We start from the raw sequence: 23,995 nt of genomic DNA on the forward strand, positions 1-23,995 counted from the left end.
AGTTTTCTTAGTTTCTTTAATATTTCTTTTTCTCTCTTCCATCTTGGGAGTACCTTTTCACTTAAACACATTAAGATCAAATGCCATTTTGAAACTTAGACTTCTGGATGATCATTATGAAAAATTTGTAAGAGCTAAAAGGGCCTACGCAAAACCTCAAGGTTATGGCTAGAAATTGAAATGGCTACAGTGATATCTAAGTAGCAAAAATGAATAAAATGGACTCTGTGTGAAAGAGGATAATATTAGTGTGAGAATGAGTAATGAGCATTTAGCTTTGTAGGGGTAATAGGGAATAGTGGTGACTGTAGCAAACTAAGGAAATAGGGCTCTCTTTGCTTCAGCCTGTTGTTACCGTTCAGAAATGTGGGTCCTGTGTTGATATTTTTTCCTAGTGTTTGAAGAGAAACTACAGGTATTGACTTTTATGTGAATGCTGTCATTTCTTTTTTTTTTTTTTAATATATTTTATTGATTTTTTACAGAGAGGAAGGGAGAGAGATAGAGAGCTAGAAACATCGATGAGAGAGAAACATCGATCAGCTGCCTCCTGCACATCTCCTACTGGGGATGTGCCCGCAACCCAGGTACATGCCCTTGACCGGAATCGAACCTGGGACCTTTCAGTCCGCAGGCCGACGCTCTGTCCACTGAGCCAAACCGGTTTCGGCCTGTCATTTCTTTAAATGGTAGCAAGTTAATCAATGTTTTAACCACACTGTGCTATGCAAAAAATACCTCCAGTGCTTTTGACCTCTGCTTTAGATAAACTCATTGCCTTAGGCCAATGGAAATTACCCAAGAAAGTCAGCTACAGTATCCTTATTCTTATAGTCTGAGCTGTGAGGTGAATTTGGTGGGAATTGAAATTGCAAAACACATTTAAAAATGTTAAACAAAAACTTAATAACAACAAAACCTAAAATATTAACAAAAGACAACTTCAAAAAAGTGTGCACTTACTGTAGTATTTCATTGCAATCATGTCAATAAATTTCTGAATTTTCACTTTCACTGTTAATAATTTTATGACTCTAATTCCATTGAGGATGGTTCTGAGTTCTCTTTCACCTTCTGTCCAGTTTCACTATTGACTTTCCAGCCACCTAACTATTAGACATCTTTACAATTGTGTGCCTTTCAGTTAGTGCACTGACCACAAGCTGACAACGATGAATTCTTTCTATTGAAGACTGAAGAACACAGTTCTGTCAAGCTTCTGAGACGACACTAAATAATGTTTTAATTATCATCAAATCCTGGAAAAGTTTCATTGAAGAGTTTAAAAAATCTGGGTGGTCTGATGAAAAATCATCTTCCCCAAGGCTCTCAGCTAAATGGTGACGTTCTCTTTAATAGTTGTTCTGAAAAAGAATAAAACACATTTCGGTGGGGAGTTGATCAGATGCTAAAAGGCTCTTAATAACTCAGACACACCAAATCCCTTTGGTTCTGAATAATAAGCAAACATCAACAATCAAAGGGGACTTCGAAGTACTGTGGAGGTGTCACTGGGATCCCTTCAGGTAACGGAGTAATCCAGGGGTGGTATATATTTCTCAGTGGTTTGTAGAGTCATAGATGCCCATGGCAAATGATTTATTGTTCTTTAAGTTTTTGGAATTTAATATCGACAGAATGTTGTTATGGCCATTTAGGGACAAACTAACAACTGTTCCAAAGATGAAAAGGTGCTGCCCATATTCTGAAGGAGCTTACAATCTCGTGGAGAGTGGACATGCAAACTAACAGTATTTTGTAATTGTTGTTCATTGTAGTAACAACATGAACATTTAAACATAAATTCTTCCTAATTATAATTTTCATAAAATGTTTTTGACTTTTTATTCATAATCTAACACATTTATTGAAACAAGGAGACTATATAGAGAGATAATGGACTGTGCAAAAGCTCAGTTAGACATGGAAAATCCATCATTTTTATAATGTAGCCCAGAGAATAATTTAAAAGTCTTTCATCTCAAATTCATGAATTTACTTGGCATTTGCTATAGGTATTTTGGGACTTATATGCTAGAGGTGCTCAACTGTGGGTGTAGGGTTGGGCATGTAGCAATGTATGGAGACGTTTTTAGGTTGTCACTGCTAGGGTAGCGGTTGCTGCTGGCATCCAGTAGGTGGAACTGTTAAATCTCCTGAATGTACAGGACAGGCCCCACAGCCAGGATTGATCTGGTCCCCAACATCAGTAGTGTCAAAGTTGAGAAACGCTGGTATACGGTGATAGAAAAGGGAAAGATTATATGACATCCTTATAATACAAATGGCTGACTATTCAGATTCGGGGGAAGATAATACACATATTTGGGAAAATTTGGGGAAGATAATATACTAGGGAAATTAATACTACACAGTCTGGTGGTGTTTAGACACAAAAACCTAGGTAAGAAAAAGTTCTCTACGCATTCCACTGACGTTTATTGAGAGCTCACGAGGTGCGAGGCAGTGCTGTAGGTGCTGAGGATACACCAGACAGGCTCTGTCTCCATGGCGCTCCTGTCCCAATGTGGGAGACCAGTAAACAGACAAATACATAACCTGACACATGGAGGAGTGGGCAGTGCGGGGGGTGGGGGGGGGTAAACAAGCAGAGTAATGTGATACTTAGCACTGATAGGGGTTGGAGAAGGGACATGCCATGCTGGATGGTCATCAGCGACCTCCCAGGAGGTGGCAAGTATGCTGAGAACTGAGTGCCAGCAGGAGGCAGCCAGAAAACAGGGTGCCACGCAGAGGAAGCAGGTGGTGAAAAGGTGCTAATGTGGAAGTGAGCACGCATGTCTGGGGAGGAGCCGGAAGGCTGTGTGGCTGGGCAGTGGCCCAGAATGGGAAGCAGGTATGACTAAGAGGGAGAGAGGGAGGAAGGGAGGGGCTAGACATCAATAAAGGGACTCCGAAACTCTAGACCAGGATCATCATTGCAAGATAAAAATATCTATGGTTGGTAATTTCCCTGTGTTTCTAATTTTTCTCAGTTCCCTAGTCAAATGAGTCCCAAGTGCTTGGCAGTACGAATAAAATGGAAGAATACTTGCTTCCTTATTTTTGGAGGTCACTGGGCATTGTAGAGGAAGGTTGTAGTGTCCCATCCCACTGTTGGTCTTATGCACAGAGTGGGTATAGAAGACAGTAATAGAGCAAAGGAAAGACATATGAGGAAGGAAAAGAGAACGGGCAGCTTTGGCTGGTGTGAGAAGTGAGTCCATGGATGTAACAAGAGAAAGGTCAAGTTTAATTAAATAACAGAATTGAGTGGTTTAGATTTATGGTGGCAAATTTTGAGCCCTGGGTCTTGGAGAGCATGGAATTATTGCAAGGTATTATATGGGTTTTCAAATGTGTGAAGATTCCTTTTTATTATTATGGTAAATTTATTGCTCAGTTTTAGCACCTTCCGTCTAATATACCAAATATGTTTATGATTATTTATTGAATATTATATGTATCCTCCCAATAGAACATAAGCAAGGAATTTTGACCATTTTGTTTATTAATATATTCTATATACCTAAAACAATAGTTCCTAAAGTGTGGTTTGCAGACATTTGGAGTTTTGTGAAATCCTTTCAGGAGATTTGAAAGGTCAAAACTATTTTTATGGTGTACTAAAACCTTATTTGCTTGTTTTCTCTGTTGACATTTGCACTGATGGAGCAAAAGCAATGGTGTGTAAAACTGTTGATGCTTTAGTGTGAATAAAGGCATAGCAACAGACTGTACGAGTAGTCACTGTATACTTCACTGTCACCCACTCATGATGGTGGTGGTGGTGGTGGAGGGGGGTAGGAGGATGCCAGTTTCACTTAAGAATGTTCTTGGTAAAGCTGTAAAAATTATTAATTTTGTTAAGTCCTGACTCTTGCACAAGTCTGTTTGATATTCTGTGTGGTGAAATGGGAAGTAGACCTAAGTACTTCTGCATATTTAAGTATTACAGTTGTCTCCAGGGAAAGAATTTGTGTGCCTGTCTGCGTTGCTATGGAACATCATATTTACTTGAAGTAACAACTGTGAGGCAAACTGTGGTTTCAGTTTCAGGGCATTGAGGTATTTGGCAGATATTTTCTCAAAAGACAATGAAGTGAGCTTGAATTCAGCTGGAAAACAACTGAAAATACTTGTTGATGATGAGGAATTCAAGCTTGTAAGTGAATTTAGAGTTTTGGAGAATTTATATCTATGACTGTGAGCTTGATAATGCCCTAATAAAGACTTTCCTCATGAGTTGAATACTGATATTAACTAACAGAATGTGGGTTTTTTGATAATGTATAATTAAATGTGTTAATATTTCACATATTTGCATAACTCTTAATCAGTGTTAAAAAATTTACAAAATCACACATGGATAAAAGATCCCTTCAAATTGCAAGATAGATCAATGGGTTTTAATGGAACAGAGTATGAAAAGTTCACTGATACAGTTTAAGAATCCACATCATGCCTAATTTTTAAGAAACTATCACTTATTTAGTTTTGGTGTTATATTAAAGAATATCCACAAATATCTGAAAATGTTATAGCAATAAACACATTTCTCCCTTTCCCAACTATCATGAGAAATACGTTTTCAAATAGCATATCACAACAAATTGAAGCATCTGTGAGAATTTAGCTATTTTCTATTAACCTAGATATTAAAGAAAGTTGTAATGATATGAAACAGTACCACACTTCTTACTTAAATATTTTGGAAAATATTTTTCATAAGAATATGTTATATATACATTAACATGTAATGGGCTTATTATTGATTTGTAATAAACTTATAAATTAATAAATTGGGTAACAAATATTAAAATTTTTCTTAGTTTTAATTTCTAATATATTAAACATTGATAGATATAATATACATAAATAAAAGCTCTTTATGGTTCTCCATAATTTTTAAGAGTATAAAGGAGTCCTGAGACCGAAACATTTAAGAACCTCTGCCAAGAACAATGGCTGGCACACAGCATAAACATTGTTGAATTTTTTCTAATAGTTTGTTGTTAATATGTATTTAAATTGACAGATTAATATTAGCACCACAATATGCATGTCTATCCATTTTTTCATGTTTAGGGAAGGATTCCTACTCAAAAAATTAGGAATCAATAGGTGTGCAGGCAAGGGTGAGATCCAATAAACTGGAGAGGTTACAAAAGGTTCACTGTATTAAAGGGCATAATATGTGATTTGCAGGATGGATTGAGATAGTATTATTTAACTTAAAAAATAAACATTCCCTTGATCCAAATCCATTTCCATACCTGTGCTCCCTGTATCAGCAAAAGTTTAAAGTTTCTAACACATTTTCTGTGGTAATAGCTCCATTTTCACATCCTCCATTTTCCCCTCTACCCATTCCATTGGGAACTGCTCTGGTCAAAATCAAATGACTGAACTCTGTGTTGTCAAGCCACGTGTCGTTTGTGCACGTGTCGTTTGTGCACGTGTCCTTTGTGCACGTGTCCTTTGTGCACGTGTCGTTTGTGCACGTGTTGTTTGTGCACGTGTCGTTTGTGCACGTGTCATTTGTGCACGTGTCCTTTGTGCACGTGTCCTTTGTGCACTACTTGATTTCTCAGCGCTGTTAAAGCAGCTGTCCACGCCCTCATTCTGGAAACACTCTCTGCTGTTGGCGATTATGATACCACATTCTTCTGGATTTGCTCCTACCTTATTGGCTTCTGTGGTTTTTCTTCTGCTTGACATCTACAGGTTGGAGTGCCCCCAGGTTCTATCCTGGGGCCTTCTGTGTTCTCCATCTGTATTCTTCAACGGAGTGGGGCCGTTGGCCCTTCTGCCTGTGAACATTTCCTGCTTTATGTCTTTGTGTTCCGCTCTCTCCTCAAAACTTCAGATTGGCACAGTGAACTCCCGACTTGAGATCTCCACACTGGTGTTCAGTAGGCATCTCCAGAACATACTCCCATTCTTTCATCCCCAAACCTACTGCTCCTTCAGACTTCTCCATTGCAATAAAACCATACCACTATCAAGCAGGTGTTCAAGACACACTCAAATGACAAGTCTTTTTCATTTATGAGGACTTTGTTTTTCTCTCAGGAAGGCAAAACAAAATAACTTCTAAAGAATTTTGATGTGATAACATTGTTTTAAGTTCAAGAGGTAAAAGGAAAATATTTACCCTTTTCCCCCCACTTATTTTCATGAAACGAGTATACAATTTCCTGCAATAGGGTAGCCCCTCTTAAATTTTCCCCTTTTCACCTTTATATATAAAATTTACCTATCTCTATCCCTATAAAATTGGCCACATTTTAAGATGACAGTTGTTGCTATGATCATTCTGAATGTCGAATATTCATAGGAGTATAAAGGTTTACTGCCTGTACAATATTAGGAAATTCAGATTGGCGCCAGGTATCTAGAATTAAAAGTCTATACCAGTGGTTCTCAACCTTCCTAATGCCGCGACCCTTTAATACAGTTTTTCATGTTGTGGTGACCCCCAGCCATAAAATTATTTTCGTTGCTACTTCATAACTGTAATTTTGCTACTGTTATGAATCATAATGTAAATATCTGATATGCAGGATGTATTTTCATTGTTACAAATTTAACATAATTTAAGCATAGTGGTTAATCACAAAAACAATATGTAATTATATATGTGTTTTCCGATGGTCTTAGGCTACCCCTGTGAAAGGGTTGTTCGACTCCCAAAGGGGTCGCGACCCACAGGTTGAGAACCACTGCTCTAGACTGTGAACATCTGTGGGACTTTTGAGAGATCTGTGTGTGCCTGACAAAAGAAAGAGTAGAAAGGACAAAAATGAGTTGAGAGAGATCATTGAATATACTGAAATTAGGACATTAGCAGGTGTTCTCTGAGAGTAAATCTCATCATGGACTTCACTTTTGAGCTGTCAGTGGCCCAGGTGGGCTGACCAGGGGACAGAGGATTGTGTCCATCTCCCTGTTGTATCTTAGTCCATTTCTTCCTTCTTTTGATTTTTTTGTAGCAAATTTGTGACATCTTTGCTTTCTTAAGCAATTCATACATGGCATTTGACACATTTTACCAAATGCACGATAAGAGGAAAACAACATGGGGAGCAAGTTGAAGAGTTCTGAATCAAGTTAGGGGAATGCTGGCGAGTGAGTGCAAGCTGACACACCTGCCCGCTGAAAGGCACCTGGAGGCACACCTTCGAGCCTCACTTCCTCCAAGTGTGACTTGGAGATTATTAGGACCTGTTTACCCGTTGGTTGTGATTTTCATTATTGGGGGGCAGGGTCCTCTGGCGGGGTGTTAGCAATCGCAAGTGGCTGAATGCGAGGGTGTTGTACATAGAGGGAGTTTGACAGAGTTGAAAGTCAAGGTGAAACAAATGAACCTCCCCGCCCCCCCCCTTTTTTTCATTTAGATTCACTTGTTTCTCAAAGTCTTTTTTTTCAGACTTTGGAAGAATGAACCTAAAGGAATGGCCACCAACATGTGGTCTGTAGACCAACTGCATCAGGATGCAGATTTATATGCACCGAGGGAGCTTGCTTTCTGGGTCCTGAACCCATCTGCTGAATCAGACCTTCTGGGGATAGGCCAGGGAATCTGTATTTGGAAGAAACTTTCCACATCGTAAAACACAATAAAAGGTTTGAGAACCACTGGCATGAGAAGCTATTTGCCAGTACTTATTTCCAATATGTTTGTATCAAAATGAAGATGATCTAATTCTAATGAAATTCTGGACCAGTGAGAATGACTGAATGCAGAGATAAACAGCGTATCCACTCCCTCCCAGGGTTTTGTGACTAGGGTATTAATGCTTTCTTGATTGATATGACAAAGATTGAATGCCCAGTCACCAAAGTCTGAAAGGACTTTATAGATACTGGTTTTTAAGGGATAATTCTGAACACACATTATTTATCTCTATTTTCAAGAAGGAAGATTTACACATTTTGTGAAAAAATGTCAACCAGTTTTTTTATAAGTTTGAACGCTCAACCAGCTATCAAAAATCTGCCTGCACTGTTGTGTAAAATGGGGCTCTTGGGAAAAATAAACGCTTGGTCAGAAATGCTAATAAGTTCCAGGTTTTCTGTCGTATACAGTTAAGCAGAAAGTTCCATATTGTCACGGAGGATAAGAAGATAAAAAGTCAGATAAAGATATAGTTTACTTTATTAGTTAGTATTTCCCCTTCTCACTCATATTTTGAATTATTTTGACTATCTCTTTACTTTAATTTATTAGTTTCAGGATGTGACTGAGCTCAATTTATGAGGAAAAGGTTTATAAGTCTAGACTTGAAGTTTAAGTGTTGCTTGCCTGAGAGGTTACCTGTTTACTGTGTGGTCAATATTGAAATGTAAACAAGGCAACTAAACCACCCATGTTATTTTAAGACTAAATGGAAAGGTCTAAAAAGCATTTTTGGTATGAGGATGTGGAAAAATATTCAAGAAAAACAAAACTAAAATTAAACAGAGTAATACTAATTAAATGGACACTTAGAGTTAGAAAATTCAAAACCTGTGTTTTCGTTACCAATTAAATGAAAATTTAGAAAATAGTTCAAAAATTGTGTCATTATAAAAAAATGATGTTTTATTTGTTTCAGAGAGGAAGAGAGAGGGAGAGAGAGATAGAAACATCAGTGATGAGAATCATTGTTTGGTTGCTTCCTGTACACCCCATTCTGGGGATTGAGCCCACAATCTGGGCATGTGCCCTGACTGGGAATCGAACCGTGACCTCCTGGTTCATAGGTCGATGCTCAACCACAGAGTCATGACGGCTAGGCTGTATCATGGTTTTTTTTTGTTTGTTTTTGTTTTTAAATATATTTATTGATTTTTTTACAGAGAGGAAGGGAGAGAGATAGGGAGTTAGAAACATCGATGAGAGAGAAACATCGATCAGCTGCCTCCTGCACATCTCCCACTGGAGAAGTGCCCGCAACCCAGGTATATGCCCTTGACCGGAATCGAACCTGGGACCTCTCAGTCCGCAAGCCGACGCTCTATCCACTGAGCCAAACCGGTTTCGGCAGTATCATGTTTTTTAAATAAAAAAATTTAAGGTAATATCTACTATGTTCTTTTTCATTTTATTTAATTCAGATGAATTATTTTATTCTATTGAAGCTATTAGTACTGTACTGATGTGTCTTTGTAGTTATGAATACGAAGTATGAATTGGTTGAATTGGGAATAAAGATGGTGCTAAAACGAATGTTAGGAGTAAGAGCTTGTGCTCATTTGTTTTGTTTCTTTCAAATAGTTTTGTTTTTCTTTTTACAGAACGTACTAATAGCCTAATATTCTGAAAATAAGGAAGGTTGCTTTCCTACTTTCTGGAGGTAACCACTGTTTGTGTTTGGTATATACTACATATTTTTTCTCAGGATGCATGTATACTGACATTGCACATATGTATATAAGTATATATACTTGTATGCATGTGTATATATGTATGTGTGTACATATTAGTATATGTCTGTACATATCAAGTATACCACTTTGTAAATCTTTTCACCAAATGGTATCTTAGAGACAACTGTTTTATACACGCATTTGTGTATATTATTTTATAACATTCCATTTATGATTATACTTTTGCAGTGTATTTTAAAATGTGAATGTGTAGAAATATATTAAATGATTCCCTTATTGATGGCCATTTACGTTATTTCCAATGTGTCCACTTTTGTAATGAACACACCGAAACCTCTTGTCTGAATATTTTCTTAGGATAAATTTCTAGAGTTACATTTGCTGAGTTAAAGGGAACGCCCATTTAAAAACTTGAGCTACATTGCAGATTGTCCTCAGAAATGTCCTGCCATTTTATACTCTTACTAGCAATGTCTTGAGGGTGGTAATTTTGGAATGTTGTGGCCACATCTGGGTTTCATTAATCTTCTAAATAATTAGTATGCCCCAAACGGGATTCTTACCTTACTTTGTTTGCTGCAGTGTCCAGAGAGTCCCTAGAGCTTCTCTGTGCCCTGGGGAGTCGGTGACTTGGCAGGTGGTGGGTAGAGTCCTAAGATAGACAAGGGAAAGAATGGCCTCACCTGGGCATTAGATAGTTACCGGACAATGTCTTGGGGACACAAATTAACTTTGCTTGATGGAAAGTCTCTTCTCCTTTTCCTTTTAAACTTTCTCTTTTGAGGCTCAATATAAGTAACTCATGCTACTCTTTTTTTCCCTTTGTAAAAATAATAGCTTATTTATCTATGGATCAAAGCTTAATAATCCTCATGAATAGTCCCAGTTATTGAAAGTGCTAATGAAATTATTTGTCTACTATAGGGCTCTGCAGAACCCTGAGCTGATCCCAGATATACACATTCTGTCTTCCTAAAACTTGGGGGAGGGGATGAAAAGGGGGCATCTTTCCATTTCTTCCTGAAGAGTCACTTTCTCTCCCTCCCTCTCTCAGTCTCTCTGTGTTTTTATTAGACTTTAGTCTTTTGTGCTTCATAAGACTTAGAAGTTTAGGAAACATCTGACTCTTAAGTATTTACCACACAACTTGGAGACTCCAGTGGATAAATTTAATTCACATTTATGTGGCCTTGACCCCAAACTATAAAGGAAATATAATTCTTGGGTAGGAACAGCAATGCACAAAGAGTCCCCCTTTTATGATAAAACTATACTCAACAATGATTGGATTTGTAAGCTTTGGTGTCTTGTAGAAAACACATTAAGTGTATCAACACAGTTATTTTATTAACCTAATGTTACCTTTCTATCTTTTCTTGTCCCGCGCAGGCATTCTTACAGCGAATGAACCAGTGTGCAGCATCAAAAGTTGACAAAAATGTCACAGAGGAGACAGTGAAGGTGAGGAGGGACAGTAGGCCCTCACCCCAAACACAGGTTCCTCCCAGATGAAATTTCACCTGGGGATGTTTCCTCAGGACTCTTTAACCTGCCTTCAGTCCCAGTACACGTTCTTGTGCCATTTACTTGTGTGGGTCATCATTAGAAAAGGAAAACCAGACTTTGGGAAAAGAAATGGTGATTAAGAGGATGGAGACGGAGACAGAGAGAGATTGTTTTTGCCCGAGCCTGGAGACAAGTTCGAAAAGACAAAGAAAAATAAACCCAGACCAAGAACCTGAGTGTCTGTGAGAGGGAGGGAGCTGAGCTCTGTGGAAGGCAATTACTAGAGGTGGCTCAGGAAGATAGGACGTGGGCAGATGCAGCTCCCAGTCCGTGATCACTAAAGAACAAGCGATCTGGATGGTCCATTGGTGCAGAAAAGAAACTCCAAATAGTATCTGCAACTCAGACAAACGTATAAACATTTCCTTTTAAACTGTACGGAAGGATGATTTTTGCAGAGCTTTGGGAACACAAAGGGATGGTAAATGAAAATGAATTGTGCTGTAGTCATTATTACTCATTTAAGTTGTATAAATCATCATTGATTTTTCCTTTTGATGCTAACCGGCTGTTTTACTTTACTGAAAATAAAATATTTCCCAGGATTTTATTGGCTCTCCTTATCCTATTTCCCCATAAGTTGAACACTAACTTTCAAATTCTCCTACCAGGGGAGTATATTACTTTGCATGCTTTTGGTTGCAAAAAACCGCTATTACTCAAATTGACTTGACAATACGTTGGCTCTCAGATTGGGCACTTCAGACGGAAGAGAATAATGTTCAGGACTCGTGACTCAGGAGGTTAATGAAATTGCCAGGTTCTCTTTAGCTCTTCCCTCTGCCATCCAGGCTATCAGCTCTTCCCTGGACTGCTCCTTCCACTGCTACAAAATGACCCTGTAGCTATCCAGGCAAAGTACCTTTCCAGCGCACCCCTCTTAGGAACAAAAAGCCTGCCAGCCCATCTGCTGGCACTGTTTTACCCACAGCCAATTCTCGTTAATGGGGGTGGGACCACCATGCTGGGATTCAGCCACTCACACTTTTCCGGAGAGCCAGGAATAGGTTTCTGGTTCCCAAAGCTGTGTGGGAGGAGAGAGGACATCCAGACAAAATTGGTCCTCTGCCCGCTGGGTGGGAGGGAGGAATGGATGTGGGACAGATAGCACTCCACTGAAGTTTTCAGCCTGGAAGAGAACGCTATGCTCACATAGACTTTTTTTTTTTTTTTAAACTTGCTTTACCATTGTACTTACTTACACATTTATTTTCAGATTCTGTTCTCAAACATTGAAGACATCCTTGCGGTACATAAGGAATTCTTAAAAGTGGTGGAAGAATGCCTACATCCTGAACCTAACGCTCAGCAAGAAGTGGGAACCTGCTTTCTTCATTTTGTAGGATACGTTTCTGTTTATTTTAAAAGCTCTTATCCCCTACATTTTGAGGTTTAGCTTTTGGCCTGGTAGGATGTGGGAATGCAGCATTAGAAGTAAAATCTGACACCAAAAGTTTAGGGTCTTTTAAGGCCAATGGAATCTCCCAGTTGAGGCCAGAAAAGAGGAAAGGGCCCCACATCATCCATTTTATTCAGTGAAGAATAAACAGCCTTTTCATTTTCCCAACAAGTTAGTTCTTCGCATCCTCTGTAGCTTTGAATTCTAATGAATTTTCAGGCTGTTCATAATGAATGGATTTTTATGTTTCTTTCAAACATGGAGCATTTCTCTTTTGAGCAGAAAAGCCTTACTCTTATAATGGCGTGCGGAGCCTTTGATCAGTCAGAATGTCCCCTTGTTAATCCCCTGGTGACAAACCTGGAGGTGAACAAACCCGGCCACTCTAGGTACACGGATGTCTGTGCCTGGATTTTTCTCAAGGATGGCTTCTCAGGAGGGGTCCTGAGAGGAGCAGAAGAACAAGCCAGAACTCCACCTTTTCAGATTGTGCCTCATGCTTGTGTGATCATTTTGATCTCTTTGGGTACAATAGCTGAAATAACGTATGCAAACGACTTGCAAAGTGAAAAGCCTCCTGTATAGTGAAAATTGTTTTCAGAACTAAACAGCATTTATCTACAAAATGTGCTCATTATACCATTCCACTGATGCTAATCAGAATACTAATTTGAATCCATATTTATCAAAATGCTGAACAAGTAACGTTTTATTAAAAATGGGTAAGGGTATTTTGTCATCAAAATCAATTTTTGTTTATTTTAAATTTCTATTTCGTCTTTTATGAAGGTAACTATGTAGTTTTTTTTTGTTTCTTTTATTCATCACATATTTTTTATTAAATTTATTGAGGTGACACTGGTCAGTAGGGTCCTTTAGGTTTCAAGTGTACATTTCTATGATACATGATCTGTATATTGCATTTGTGTGCCCACCATCCAAAGTCAAATCAGCTTCCGTCACCATGTATTTGGTCCCCTTTCCCCCCCTCCCTCCATCCTATATGTAGTTTCTAATTCTGTCCTTCTATATGCTAGTGAGCAGGCTCTGTATATGTTACTTTTGTAATTAGAAACTATTTTATAAAGATAATTATATTAATGGGAGAGGCTCTTTGGGAGGAGGAAGACGAACGGCTGGAAGTAGGCATGTTTGTGTCCACTTAACCCAGCCGGTTCTCTTTCCTGAGAGAATCCTAGTCTCCTGCCAGCTGGAGGGGCTGCTGTCTCAGTACAGGGCTGTACCTGGGAGTCTTCCACCCTGATGCTTATTTCCTCTGTAACACATAATCAGTCTGTCATCCATGCATTCAGCTGAACTATTTCTGAAGTTTGTTTTATTCTGGTTCATAACCATCTCTCTCTCTCTCTCTTTTTAATTTTAATTCTTTTATTTCATGATTTTAAATATAATAATGTTACATGCAATAAACATTAATATTTCAAGAAAGACGATCTTAAATATAATAAGGATACATGAACCATCTCTTGAAATAAGTAATTCAGTACATTTCCTACTGGCCATCTAAAATAGCACGCCATGTTTCTTTCTAATTGCATGTCTTTACAATTTCAGGGGACACACTTCTTTATTATATTTAAGAATATTTTTATTGACTTTTAGAGAGAGAGGAAGAGAAAGGCGGGGGGGGGGAGAGAGAGAGAGAGAGAGAGAGAGAGAGAGAAAGAGAAATATTGATGTGAGAGCAAATCATCAATCAGCTGTCTCCTGCACATCCCCCACCAGGGCACTGGGCTCAGAACCCAGGCGTGTGCCTGACGGGGAATCGAACTGGCTTTTGGTGCATGGGATGATGCCCAAGCAACTGAGCCCCACTGACCAGGCGGACACCCTTCTGTTTTAATATTTGATCTGTACATTTTCTGTCTTCCTCTTTGGTTGGTGCTGCTTTGATAGATGCTGATCATAGCCAATTAGGTAAAATCTTACAGATGGAGGAAAGCTTAGAGACCATGATGGCAAAGTTCCTCCTCTTTTTGTAAGTGTCCTGTCTCTGGTATCAGTGAAGGTTGCTTGTTTTTACTTGGTCACTTTTAGTGACAGCTCCAATTGTTAGAAAATCTTTGTGTTAATCCGGAATCTGCCAATCACTGCCTATCCCTCTCTTGCAGTTTCCACCTAGTGGTTCTAGTTTTGTGTTTTGGAGCTACATAAAATTGTAAATTCTTTGCAATATGACAACTTAAGTATAGTTACCATTTCCTAATTTTTTTATACTAACATATTTTCTGAAATGATCTCTCGTATGCAATGGCTTCCTGATCTTACTCACTTACTACCGAATTTCTCCTGTTAGTGTTCCTCTTAAACACACGGCCCAGCTCAGTGAATGTGAAAGGCAGGGCGCTGTGTGTCTAGCCCTGGGTGATCTGGTGTACGCTTTCCCTCTACCTACAATGCTTTCTTTCCTCTCCCTGCCTGGGAAGCATGGACTCATCTCTCCGGACCTTGCTTTAATGTTACTTCCCTTTTAAAGCTGTATATGAATCCTCTCAGCAAAGCTAGGGACTCCCTTCTCTGTAAGTTCCTACCACTTGGTTCATTTACCTGTTTTTTTTTCATACATCCTATTGGACCGTAATTAATATGTCTAGCTCCTTTCCAAAGCTATTCTTCATAGATCAGGGAAAAGAAATAAATAAAATGTATTTATACATACATGTGGGTATAGTTTTTAACACATAGTAAACACTTCATAAAGTTTGCTCATCAACATCACACAGGTTACTATTTCAAAATGGCTAATAAAATGACTCTAACTCATTCTTCCTTGATTTCACAGAAAGACAAGTTTCGTATTTATGATGAATATTGTAGTAACCATGAGAAGGCACAAAAATTGCTTCTGGAACTTAACAAAATTAGAACAATCCGGACATTTCTTTTGGTAAGTACATATTTAGGTGTTACCATATGCTGCTCCTTGTTGGCAGGCCCACCAAGCGCTGAGGAATAGCATCAGTGTGATGCAGAAGCTGTTCCCATTTCAGCTCTTTTACCATAGCCCAGTGGTCGGCAAACTGCGGCCCCTTGAGTGTGGCTCTTCCACAAAATACCACGTGCGGGCCGTACAGTGTGATTGAAACTTCGTGGCCACACTCAAGGGGCCAAAGAGCCGCATGTGGCTCGCGAGCCGTGGTTTGCCGACCACGGCCATAGCCAGTCTAGGAGGCTAGAGTCCTTTCATAAACGCAGTGAGAGTTGGGAGAGGCTAGTTATGTCGGGACACACTGAGGATGCCCTCTCCTGGTTGATTCTGAATTGCTTGTGAAACCCACAGGTTCCCAGGGAGAGAAGACATTTATACAAGTTCAACATTGCTTTTGTATCCCTCACTTCCTGGGGTTTCCTTTGCTTCTGCTAAGAGAGCTGTAAGTAGGGAAGTAACAGGACGGAAACAAACGATGGTGTGGTAGAAAAGAAATTTAAAGACCGATCTTTCTTCTACATACTTTTCTTCTTCAGTTTTCATAGAGCAAAAATGTGCATTTAATTTCTTTAGGCTAACACCAATATATGCGTATTTTGGCAGTTAGTTGGCCAGTTTAATTGCCAGTGAGAAATATGCTGCAAGTGTAGACTTCAGTGATATTTAGCAGACTGTGGAGTGGAACAGCCACCCCTGTGATCTGGGTTTAGAGCATTGTCATTACCCCCAAAGCCCCTCATGCCTGTTTAGAGCCCATCTCCACTCCCGTCATCAGCTCCAGGTAATCACTGATTTGCTTTCTGTCTCGATGGATTTGCCTTTTCTGCAGGCGTTCTATAAATGAAATCACACCATGTAAACTTTTTTATGCCTGGCTTCTTTTACTGAGGAAAATGTTTTTGAGGTTCATCCTTGTTGTAGTATGTATCTATATTCCACTCATATTTATTGCTGAATGACATTATTCATTATCATATTGAATGGATATACCATTTTTGTTTATCCATGGCCAGTTATGAACATTGGGTCAACAAGTGGCTAGAATAATGATGGACCTTAAAGATACCACATGTGAAAGGCCATTTCAGAGAGAGACATGTGTTAATGTAGAAAAGCCAGGAAATGTTTAGTTTGGGCTATCGTACATAATGCTTTTATGAACTTAACATTTATGTACAAGTCTTTCTGTGGACATATATTTTCATTCTTTTGGGTATATACTTAGAGTGGAATTGCTGGGTCATAGTTCATGTTTAACTTATTAAGAAGCTACCAATGTGGCTGTGCCATATCCACCAGCAGTGTGAGACTTGCAGTTTCTTTTCCAACACATGGTATCGCCATGCTAGGTGAATTTTATTTGTATTTCTCGAATGACCAGTTATATTAAACATGATTTCATGTGTTTATTAGCCATTCATTATTCTCTTTTTTTTAATATATTTTATTGATTTTTTACAGAAAGGAAGGGAGAGAGATAGAGAGTTAGAAACATCGATGAGAGAGAAACATCGATCAGCTGCCTCCTGCACATCTCCTACTGGGGATGTGCCCGCAACCCAGGTACATGCCCTTGACTGGAATCGAACCTGGGACCCTTCAGTCCGCAGGCCGATGCTCCATCCACTGAGCCAAACCGGTTCGGCTCATTATTCTCTTTAGTGAAATGCTCACTCAAATCTTTTGTTATATTTAAATTGCAGTGTTTATCTTATATTGAGCTATAACCTTATTTTGGATACAGTTCCTATATCAGTCATATAATTTGCAAATATTTCCTCCCAGTGTGGTTTGTCTGTTCATTATAAAAAATTGTCTTTTTGGAAATCAAATGTCTTAAATTTTGTTGAAGTCCAGTTCATTAAATTTTTTTTCATTATGGCGTGCTTTTGTTGTCATATTTAAGGCATCTGTGTTCAGGTCTTAGCCTTATTTTGTTAAATTTATTCCTAAGTATATTATTCTTTTTGATGTTGTGATTGGGATTGTCTTAATTTAACTTTTGGATTGTTCAGTGCTAGTACTATTATGTAGAAATTAAATTGACTTTTGTATATTCTTGTGTTGTATCCTGTGATTTAAATGCATATATTAGTTCTAGAAGATTTTGGAGGATTTTTCACAAATAAGATAATGGAATTTCACTTCTTCCTCTTCAATGTGATGTCTTTTTTTCTTTTCTTGCCTTTTGCGTTGGCTAGAACCAGTACAGGGTTGCATAGAAGTAGTAAGAATGGACACTTCCGCCTTGTTTCTTATCTTTGGGGGGAATCTTTCAGTTTTTCATCATTAAGTATGATGTTACCTGTAGTTTTTTATTGGTAGACGTTATCAGGGTGAGGAATTTCCATTATGTTCATAGTTTGTTGACAGTCTTTAAGACTTTTTTTTTTCTTTTGTAATATAGGTGTTTAATGCTGTGAGTTTTTCCTTATACTAGTATATGGCTTTAGTTGCATTCCATGAATTTTGACATGTGTTTTTATTTTCATTCAGTTTTTTTAAATGTCTAGTTTCCTTTGTTATTTTTTTTGATTCATTGTTTATTTAGAAGTTTGTCTTGGGAGGCAATTCACTGTGAGCTTCTTGTGTTTCTTTTGTTGTTGTTGACACTATTACATATGTCTCCCATCTTCCCCTCTTTGCCCTCCTCCACCTAGCCCTCCTCCTGCACGCCCCCTTCACAACATTGTTGTCTGTGCCCATGGGCTATGCATATATGCACATATATTCTTTGGCTAATCTCTCCCAGTATCCCCATACCTTCCCCTCTGAGATCTGTCAGTCATCCTGTATGCGCCCCGACAGGGGAGTGAACCAGCAACCTAGGTATGCGCCCTGACCAGGAATTGAACTCATAACCTTTTGTTGCATGGAATGATGCTTCTTCAGTCGCTCAGCCATGCCGGCCAGGCTGTCCTGCCTATCTTTTAAGTAATATTTGCATCATGAACAGCCTGAGAGATATATTGTCTTCCTCCTCTGCAATGGTTAGACATCCATGCTGCTTTTATAAATGAGTTATATTTCCTAAACTCGGGTCTCTTGTCCTGTTGTACATGTGCACGTGTCACCTGGCCCTTTTTGTGTTGTAATGTGGGAATTGGGGCTTTGGAGACTGGCCCCCAAATAATGATACTCTGGCTATTCCTAGTGCTGTGAGGCAAATACAGAAACTGTCCCGTATCTCAATCCAGTTGCATCATTAGTCAGTGGTAGAGTATACCTGGAGCCTTGTTCTACAAAACAACACTACCACTCTTTATAAAGAGGATACATCCATGTATCTGTCTGTTGTTTACCCATCCATCAGTCCATCCATCCATCAACCCACCCACCCATTCCAACCATTCCATTCATTTATTCCATCTATTCACCTATTTACCATCCATCCGTCCACCCATTTATTCATTCCTCCATCTCTGGTTCTGTTTTCTCAGAAAATACTCAGGAGAATATATGTGAATTAATTTTCAAGACATAGATCCAAAACACATATTGGCTACTGTAACTAATATGAAAGGCAAAGGTATTTTTTATTCCTGTGAATGTTATTTGTGACTGAATGTGATCTCAGAGGAGCTATATAGAGACATGCTTTCACCATTTTTCAGCAGGAAATTTCATGATAGAGGTGAGTTTTATAGCTACAGGTTTTAGAAATATAATTAATTATGCCTATTTCCACCCCAGAACTGCATGCTGCTTTCAGGACGGAAGAACACAGATGTCCCCCTGGAAGGATATTTAGTAACTCCAATACAGAGAATATGCAAGTACCCTCTCATTTTGAAGGTATTTTATGTGTTTACTTTATCATAGCATTTTCCTTGTACCTGCATATTTTGCTTATTCTTTTTTAACATTTTTTCTTTTAAATAGTCTGATATTCTGAAGAAAGGGCATATTTTAGTCATGGGGGGGAATGGCTAATTTGTCACTAATTTATATATGGAGTAGGAAACAAATCTTTTAAGAAAAGAAACAAAGAAGTGCTCTTTGTAGAAAACAGTTGTTTGAGTTTCATTTAGAGTAAATGCATTACTTTCAAGATAGATCCCGTTAAGTACATTATGTCCAGTTTATATAGCACTTTATCTTTTTTATGTTAAGTAAGTTCTCTGTTGGTGAATTCTTTGATTTACTCTATAACATTGGTGCTAACAAAGTGAAGGTCAGCGTTTCATAATTTCAGAGCCGGGTTTTAAATCATTATTACAGGGAATGGAGTGGGTCACATGGGACAGTGAATGATGGACATAGAAGGACAGTGTCCTGAAAACACTGCCTCTGCAAGATAGGAAATGCTTCAGTAATGGTCATAGGGACATTGCCTCATTATAATGACCAATATTTTTTTTAAGAAAAACCTGTTGTAAGGTATGAATTACTGCCGTTCTGCAAAGGCCTATGAATAGATTAGAATAGTAATTCCGGAAAAGGTAGTTTTTGGAACTATCAGCATCAGGATAGGCAGTTTGGGGTGGTAGTTGAGCACATGAGTTCTAAGTTCAAGTCCTAAGTATTCTGCTTATAGCTGTATGACTGAGCACATAATGTCATCCCTTAAAGCCTTGGGTTTTCACTTGTGAATCAGAATAATGATGACAAAATTATAGCATGTACCTACAAAAATGTGTACATGTACATATATGTATGTATGCATCTGTGTATATTGACATATATATGCATGTATAAATTATTACCTAATAGTTATTTGGGCTATTTTAAATAAGCCATTTAGCATAGTATATATATACTGTAAACATTAGCCATTATTAGTCACACATATTTGATTCTGATTTATTTAATATATTAATTAATACTTGGTATCCAAATTTAAAAATACTCTAAAATGCTATGGACATATTAACTGGTATTCTTATTGATTTACTTTTCGAGAAATAAGTGTTATACATTTTAACTAAAAATATACCTTTTACTATAACTTTTGGCATAAATTGGGTTTCGGTGTAAAATTTCTTCAAAAAGCATCTCTCCTTACTGAAAAAACAAGTAAAGATGCTTGTGTAAGCCATAGAAAGGAGCTAATACAGGGATCGCCAGTTCTGCAGAGCTCTGGCACAGTCAAGAGGGTAGGGAGGATTGGTGTAGATGTGACGCCTGTCTTTGGGAGAGTCCCTTCAGACTTCCAAGCTGGTGACTCAGATTTGCGTCTGTACTCATCACTGCAGTTATTCCTGGCCTAGGTTTTGGAATCCCAGGGACTTGTTTGTTTTAAGAGTCAGAAGGCAGAGTGCTATTAAGAGAAGTGCAGCATGGCAAGTAGTTCTAGATCACTCACTTCTGGATAAGGATGACCTCCAGTGCTTGAGCTAGTCTTTCAAAAGATAGGATCACGGACAATTCCTTATGTAGGAAAAAAGAGGTTATATCAGAGCACCTTTAAGCAGTGGAGAGATGACATCTTTTCCCATTTTTGTAAGATTATCTTCACAAACATGAAAAAAATGTTTACTTGTGTAGTAAGTAGATACTTTGGTGTTTGATATTTTTTCTTTCTGGTCCTATCAGCTGAAAAATTGTGCTGGTAGTCTCTTTGATTCTGGATGGCTTTGATTATTCAGAGAAAAATGTTAGGGGGTTAGGCTGTGTGTTAAAGAAAACATATGTTGATCTTATTTGTGGAACTTGAAATGATTGGATTCACAGCAGGTAACTGAGAGAAGGCTGTTACTAGTCACTACTTCACGTGATCTAAATTCCTATCTTGACTCTGCAAATACCCAGTGGGGACACTTCCATCAGGTCTCACATCTCATGTCCTGCAGGCTGACTTGACTCCTTCGTGTGATTTACAAATATTTCTACCCTTCAGAATTGCTCGAGAGCGTTGCATATCTCTTATATGTATTTTTAATTCAGCATAACTTTTTAAACCTTGTCTTGGGAATGATGTAATGTTGCAAGGTCAAAGTTTATGGCAAATTGGTAAAAAAAACCCAACACAAACACACACACAAAAAACACAAAACAGACTTCAAGAGAATATAGCAACTGCATATTTTCCCACTGTATGTTAAGAATTAAGAAAATTCTTACAAAGATTGGCCTCAGGATTTCTGTAATTGTGTTAGTTACATGATGATGGCAACTGTAGTAAGGAAACAAATGACTAATTGAAAAGCAATGTGGTCACAACTGTCTAGACAGTGGGTGAAAATGTTTAATTTTTGCTTCTAAACAACTAACAAGACCTTTTAGTATATTTAAAAGATTAGAGATCACTCTGGTTCTGCTATCTTGAATGGAAAAAGAATAAAAAGCCAAAAATCCCTCTCCAAAAACCAAAAGAAAAATCAAGCTATTGAGGGCATATGGCAGTTTATTCATAGCAGAGCATGATCTTGAGTTATTGATGAAAACAGCATAAATTGTTTCTTTAATGATGGGGTATTGTGGAAATTTGAAATTATTTATTTTCTTAGAGTATAAGACCCTTTTTTAAAGTTTTGTTTTATTTATGGCATGCTTTTATAATGTCTTCAAAATTATTAGGAAAGAAGGCACTTAGATTATTTTTGAAATTATGGGGCATATTCATTTACTGTTAAAGACTCTAGGAAAATGAAATTCACATATGAAAGTGTACTTCTGTTGGAGCAAAAGTCAAACTTATAAAAAATTGCATTCTGCAGGTGAGATATTTGACAATTTGAAAAGAGAGATCTAATTTCGTTTTTAAAAACAATTTTCAGGGGAAAATAAAAGTAACTGCAAAATGCGTTATCAGGGTACCACTTCTTCATTGATTCAACCTTTTGTTTTTTATCTTAATCTTCGTGGAGTGGTAACGTCAGTTCTGAAAGTGGTTCTCATGATCTTTGTAGTTTTCATTTCCTGGTCAGCCTGAACCTGCTGTACCAGAAAGCTGAAGATCAAAGGGCGATTTGTTTTCTGTGTATAAACAGGAGTTGCTGAAGCGGACTCCAAGGAAACACAGTGACTACGCAGCAGTGATGGAAGCTCTCCAAGCCATGAAAGCTGTCTGTTCCAACATCAACGAGGCCAAGAGACAGATGGAGAAGTTAGAAGTGTTGGAGGAATGGCAGTCTCACATTGAAGGCTGGGAGGTACATTCACTGTTCTCAACAATTGAGCTTAACGCAGTTTTGCTGTTTCTCATGCTATGTGTAGAATTGACTGGCTTTGGAGGGAACTGTAGATGCTCATTTTCCTAGGTAATGCTAGGGGGCTGTAAGCATTTCTGAAAAGTGCCGTCATTTTTACTTTGAAATATTTTTAAAGTGGCAGCTAATTGGCTTGGCCTCAAGCTTTGTGATAGAGCCAGTTGACACTGTGTGGGTTATAAGCTTTGATATTTCAGAATTTGAGAACATGGTTACCCTTTTCCCTGTCTTAACTTTGGTCAGTAAGTATACAGCCTGACTCCTGGGGAGAGTACGGAAGGGGACTGAGGCTTTATATGTGTGCTGTGATATTATTTTGAGACTGTAAATTAGTAATAAATTTAATTGTGAACCCATTTAATCTCTCTAAATTTTAATTTTTTTCATTTCTAAAATGAATGAAGTAGCTGTGATATGATTTTTAAAAATGTTTTTATTGATTTTAGAGCAGAGAAAGGGAGAGGGAGAGAGAGAATAACATTGATTGTTTGCCTTCCATATGTGCCCTGACCAGGGATAGAACTCACAACCTAGGTATGTGCCCTGACTGGGAATAGAACCTACAACCTTTTTGGTGCATGGGATGACACTCAACCAACTGAGCCACACTGGCCAGTCCTGTGATGTGATTTTTAAAATCCATTCAACATGAAAAATTGTATGGGTTCATGATTCATTAAATAAAGAATTTTTTTTTAATTATAAAAAAGCAAAAGAAGAATGATTTTCAGAATCTATAATGTGTTTCCAGCTATAGTGACTTTGAATCCCAGTTACTTCATGGGGTTGGAGTCTATATTACTTTAGTGCTATATAAAGAATAAACTAAAATTTTCTTTCAATTGCCTTAATTTAGATGAGAATGAGCTTTGGACTTGAATAAATTTTTATTGTTATAAAGTAAGCAAATCACCATAGTTTTTTAAAGTCTAAGACAATTTTAAAGTGTTACTAACCAAATATTGTATCACACAAATCCAAGTGGATTGCTTTTATCTTTCGGGCATTATAATTGACTGATTTGTTTCTTATTTTCAGTATGTTGGTTTCCATTTAAATCTAAAATTATAGCCACTTAGACTTGCAAAGTAATCTCAAACATTGACCTCAGGGAATTCTCCTATTTATCCATTCTTCCCATGGATTTTTAAAAATGCTTACTGGGATCTGATGTAGCTTCCCCCCTCATTTATATTCTTCCATTCCAGGTGTCCAGAGTGACCCCCCATTCAGCATGAATGCCACTTATTCCAATCAATTAAAATGGTTGTGTGTTTTACAGTTGATTCATGATGATAATTCTTTTTCTAGGGGAGCGGTTGTCCTGCTGGAATGAGAAAAATGAGCTAAAGTTTGCTTTTGCGCTTCTGTTGTCACTGAAACGTTGGAAGAAAAACTGCAGGATTTGTTAGGGATGTTTGTCAGGCCTTTTACCAAAACAAAAACTTCACAGTCTCTGTTCGACGCTTTATGGAAATGGATCTGTAATAATTTTGTTTCCTTCTTGTATAGATCCTAAAAATCAGGTTTACTGCAGAAATGACTGATTATTTT

The 23,995-nt window shown here is 38.0% G+C and overlaps 1 protein-coding gene across 1 annotated transcript in view; it reads left to right on the forward strand.

Moving 5' to 3' along the window:
• PREX2 (phosphatidylinositol-3,4,5-trisphosphate dependent Rac exchange factor 2) overlaps nucleotides 1-23,995 on the forward strand; it is a 211,328-nt gene that overhangs the window by 46,426 nt on the left and 140,907 nt on the right. Inside the window, exons 2-6 of the mRNA XM_081111000.1 lie at nucleotides 10,765-10,836; nucleotides 12,158-12,280; nucleotides 15,144-15,248; nucleotides 18,984-19,085; nucleotides 22,223-22,384. Of these exons, the coding sequence (XP_080967126.1) occupies nucleotides 10,765-10,836; nucleotides 12,158-12,280; nucleotides 15,144-15,248; nucleotides 18,984-19,085; nucleotides 22,223-22,384 (564 nt within the window). The remainder of the gene's footprint in view (nucleotides 1-10,764; nucleotides 10,837-12,157; nucleotides 12,281-15,143; nucleotides 15,249-18,983; nucleotides 19,086-22,222; nucleotides 22,385-23,995) is intronic.

The sequence above is a fragment of the Myotis nattereri genome, assembly GCF_964212035.1.
Source record: "Myotis nattereri genome assembly, chromosome: 17".
NCBI classification, from domain to species: Eukaryota; Metazoa; Chordata; class Mammalia; order Chiroptera; family Vespertilionidae; genus Myotis; species Myotis nattereri.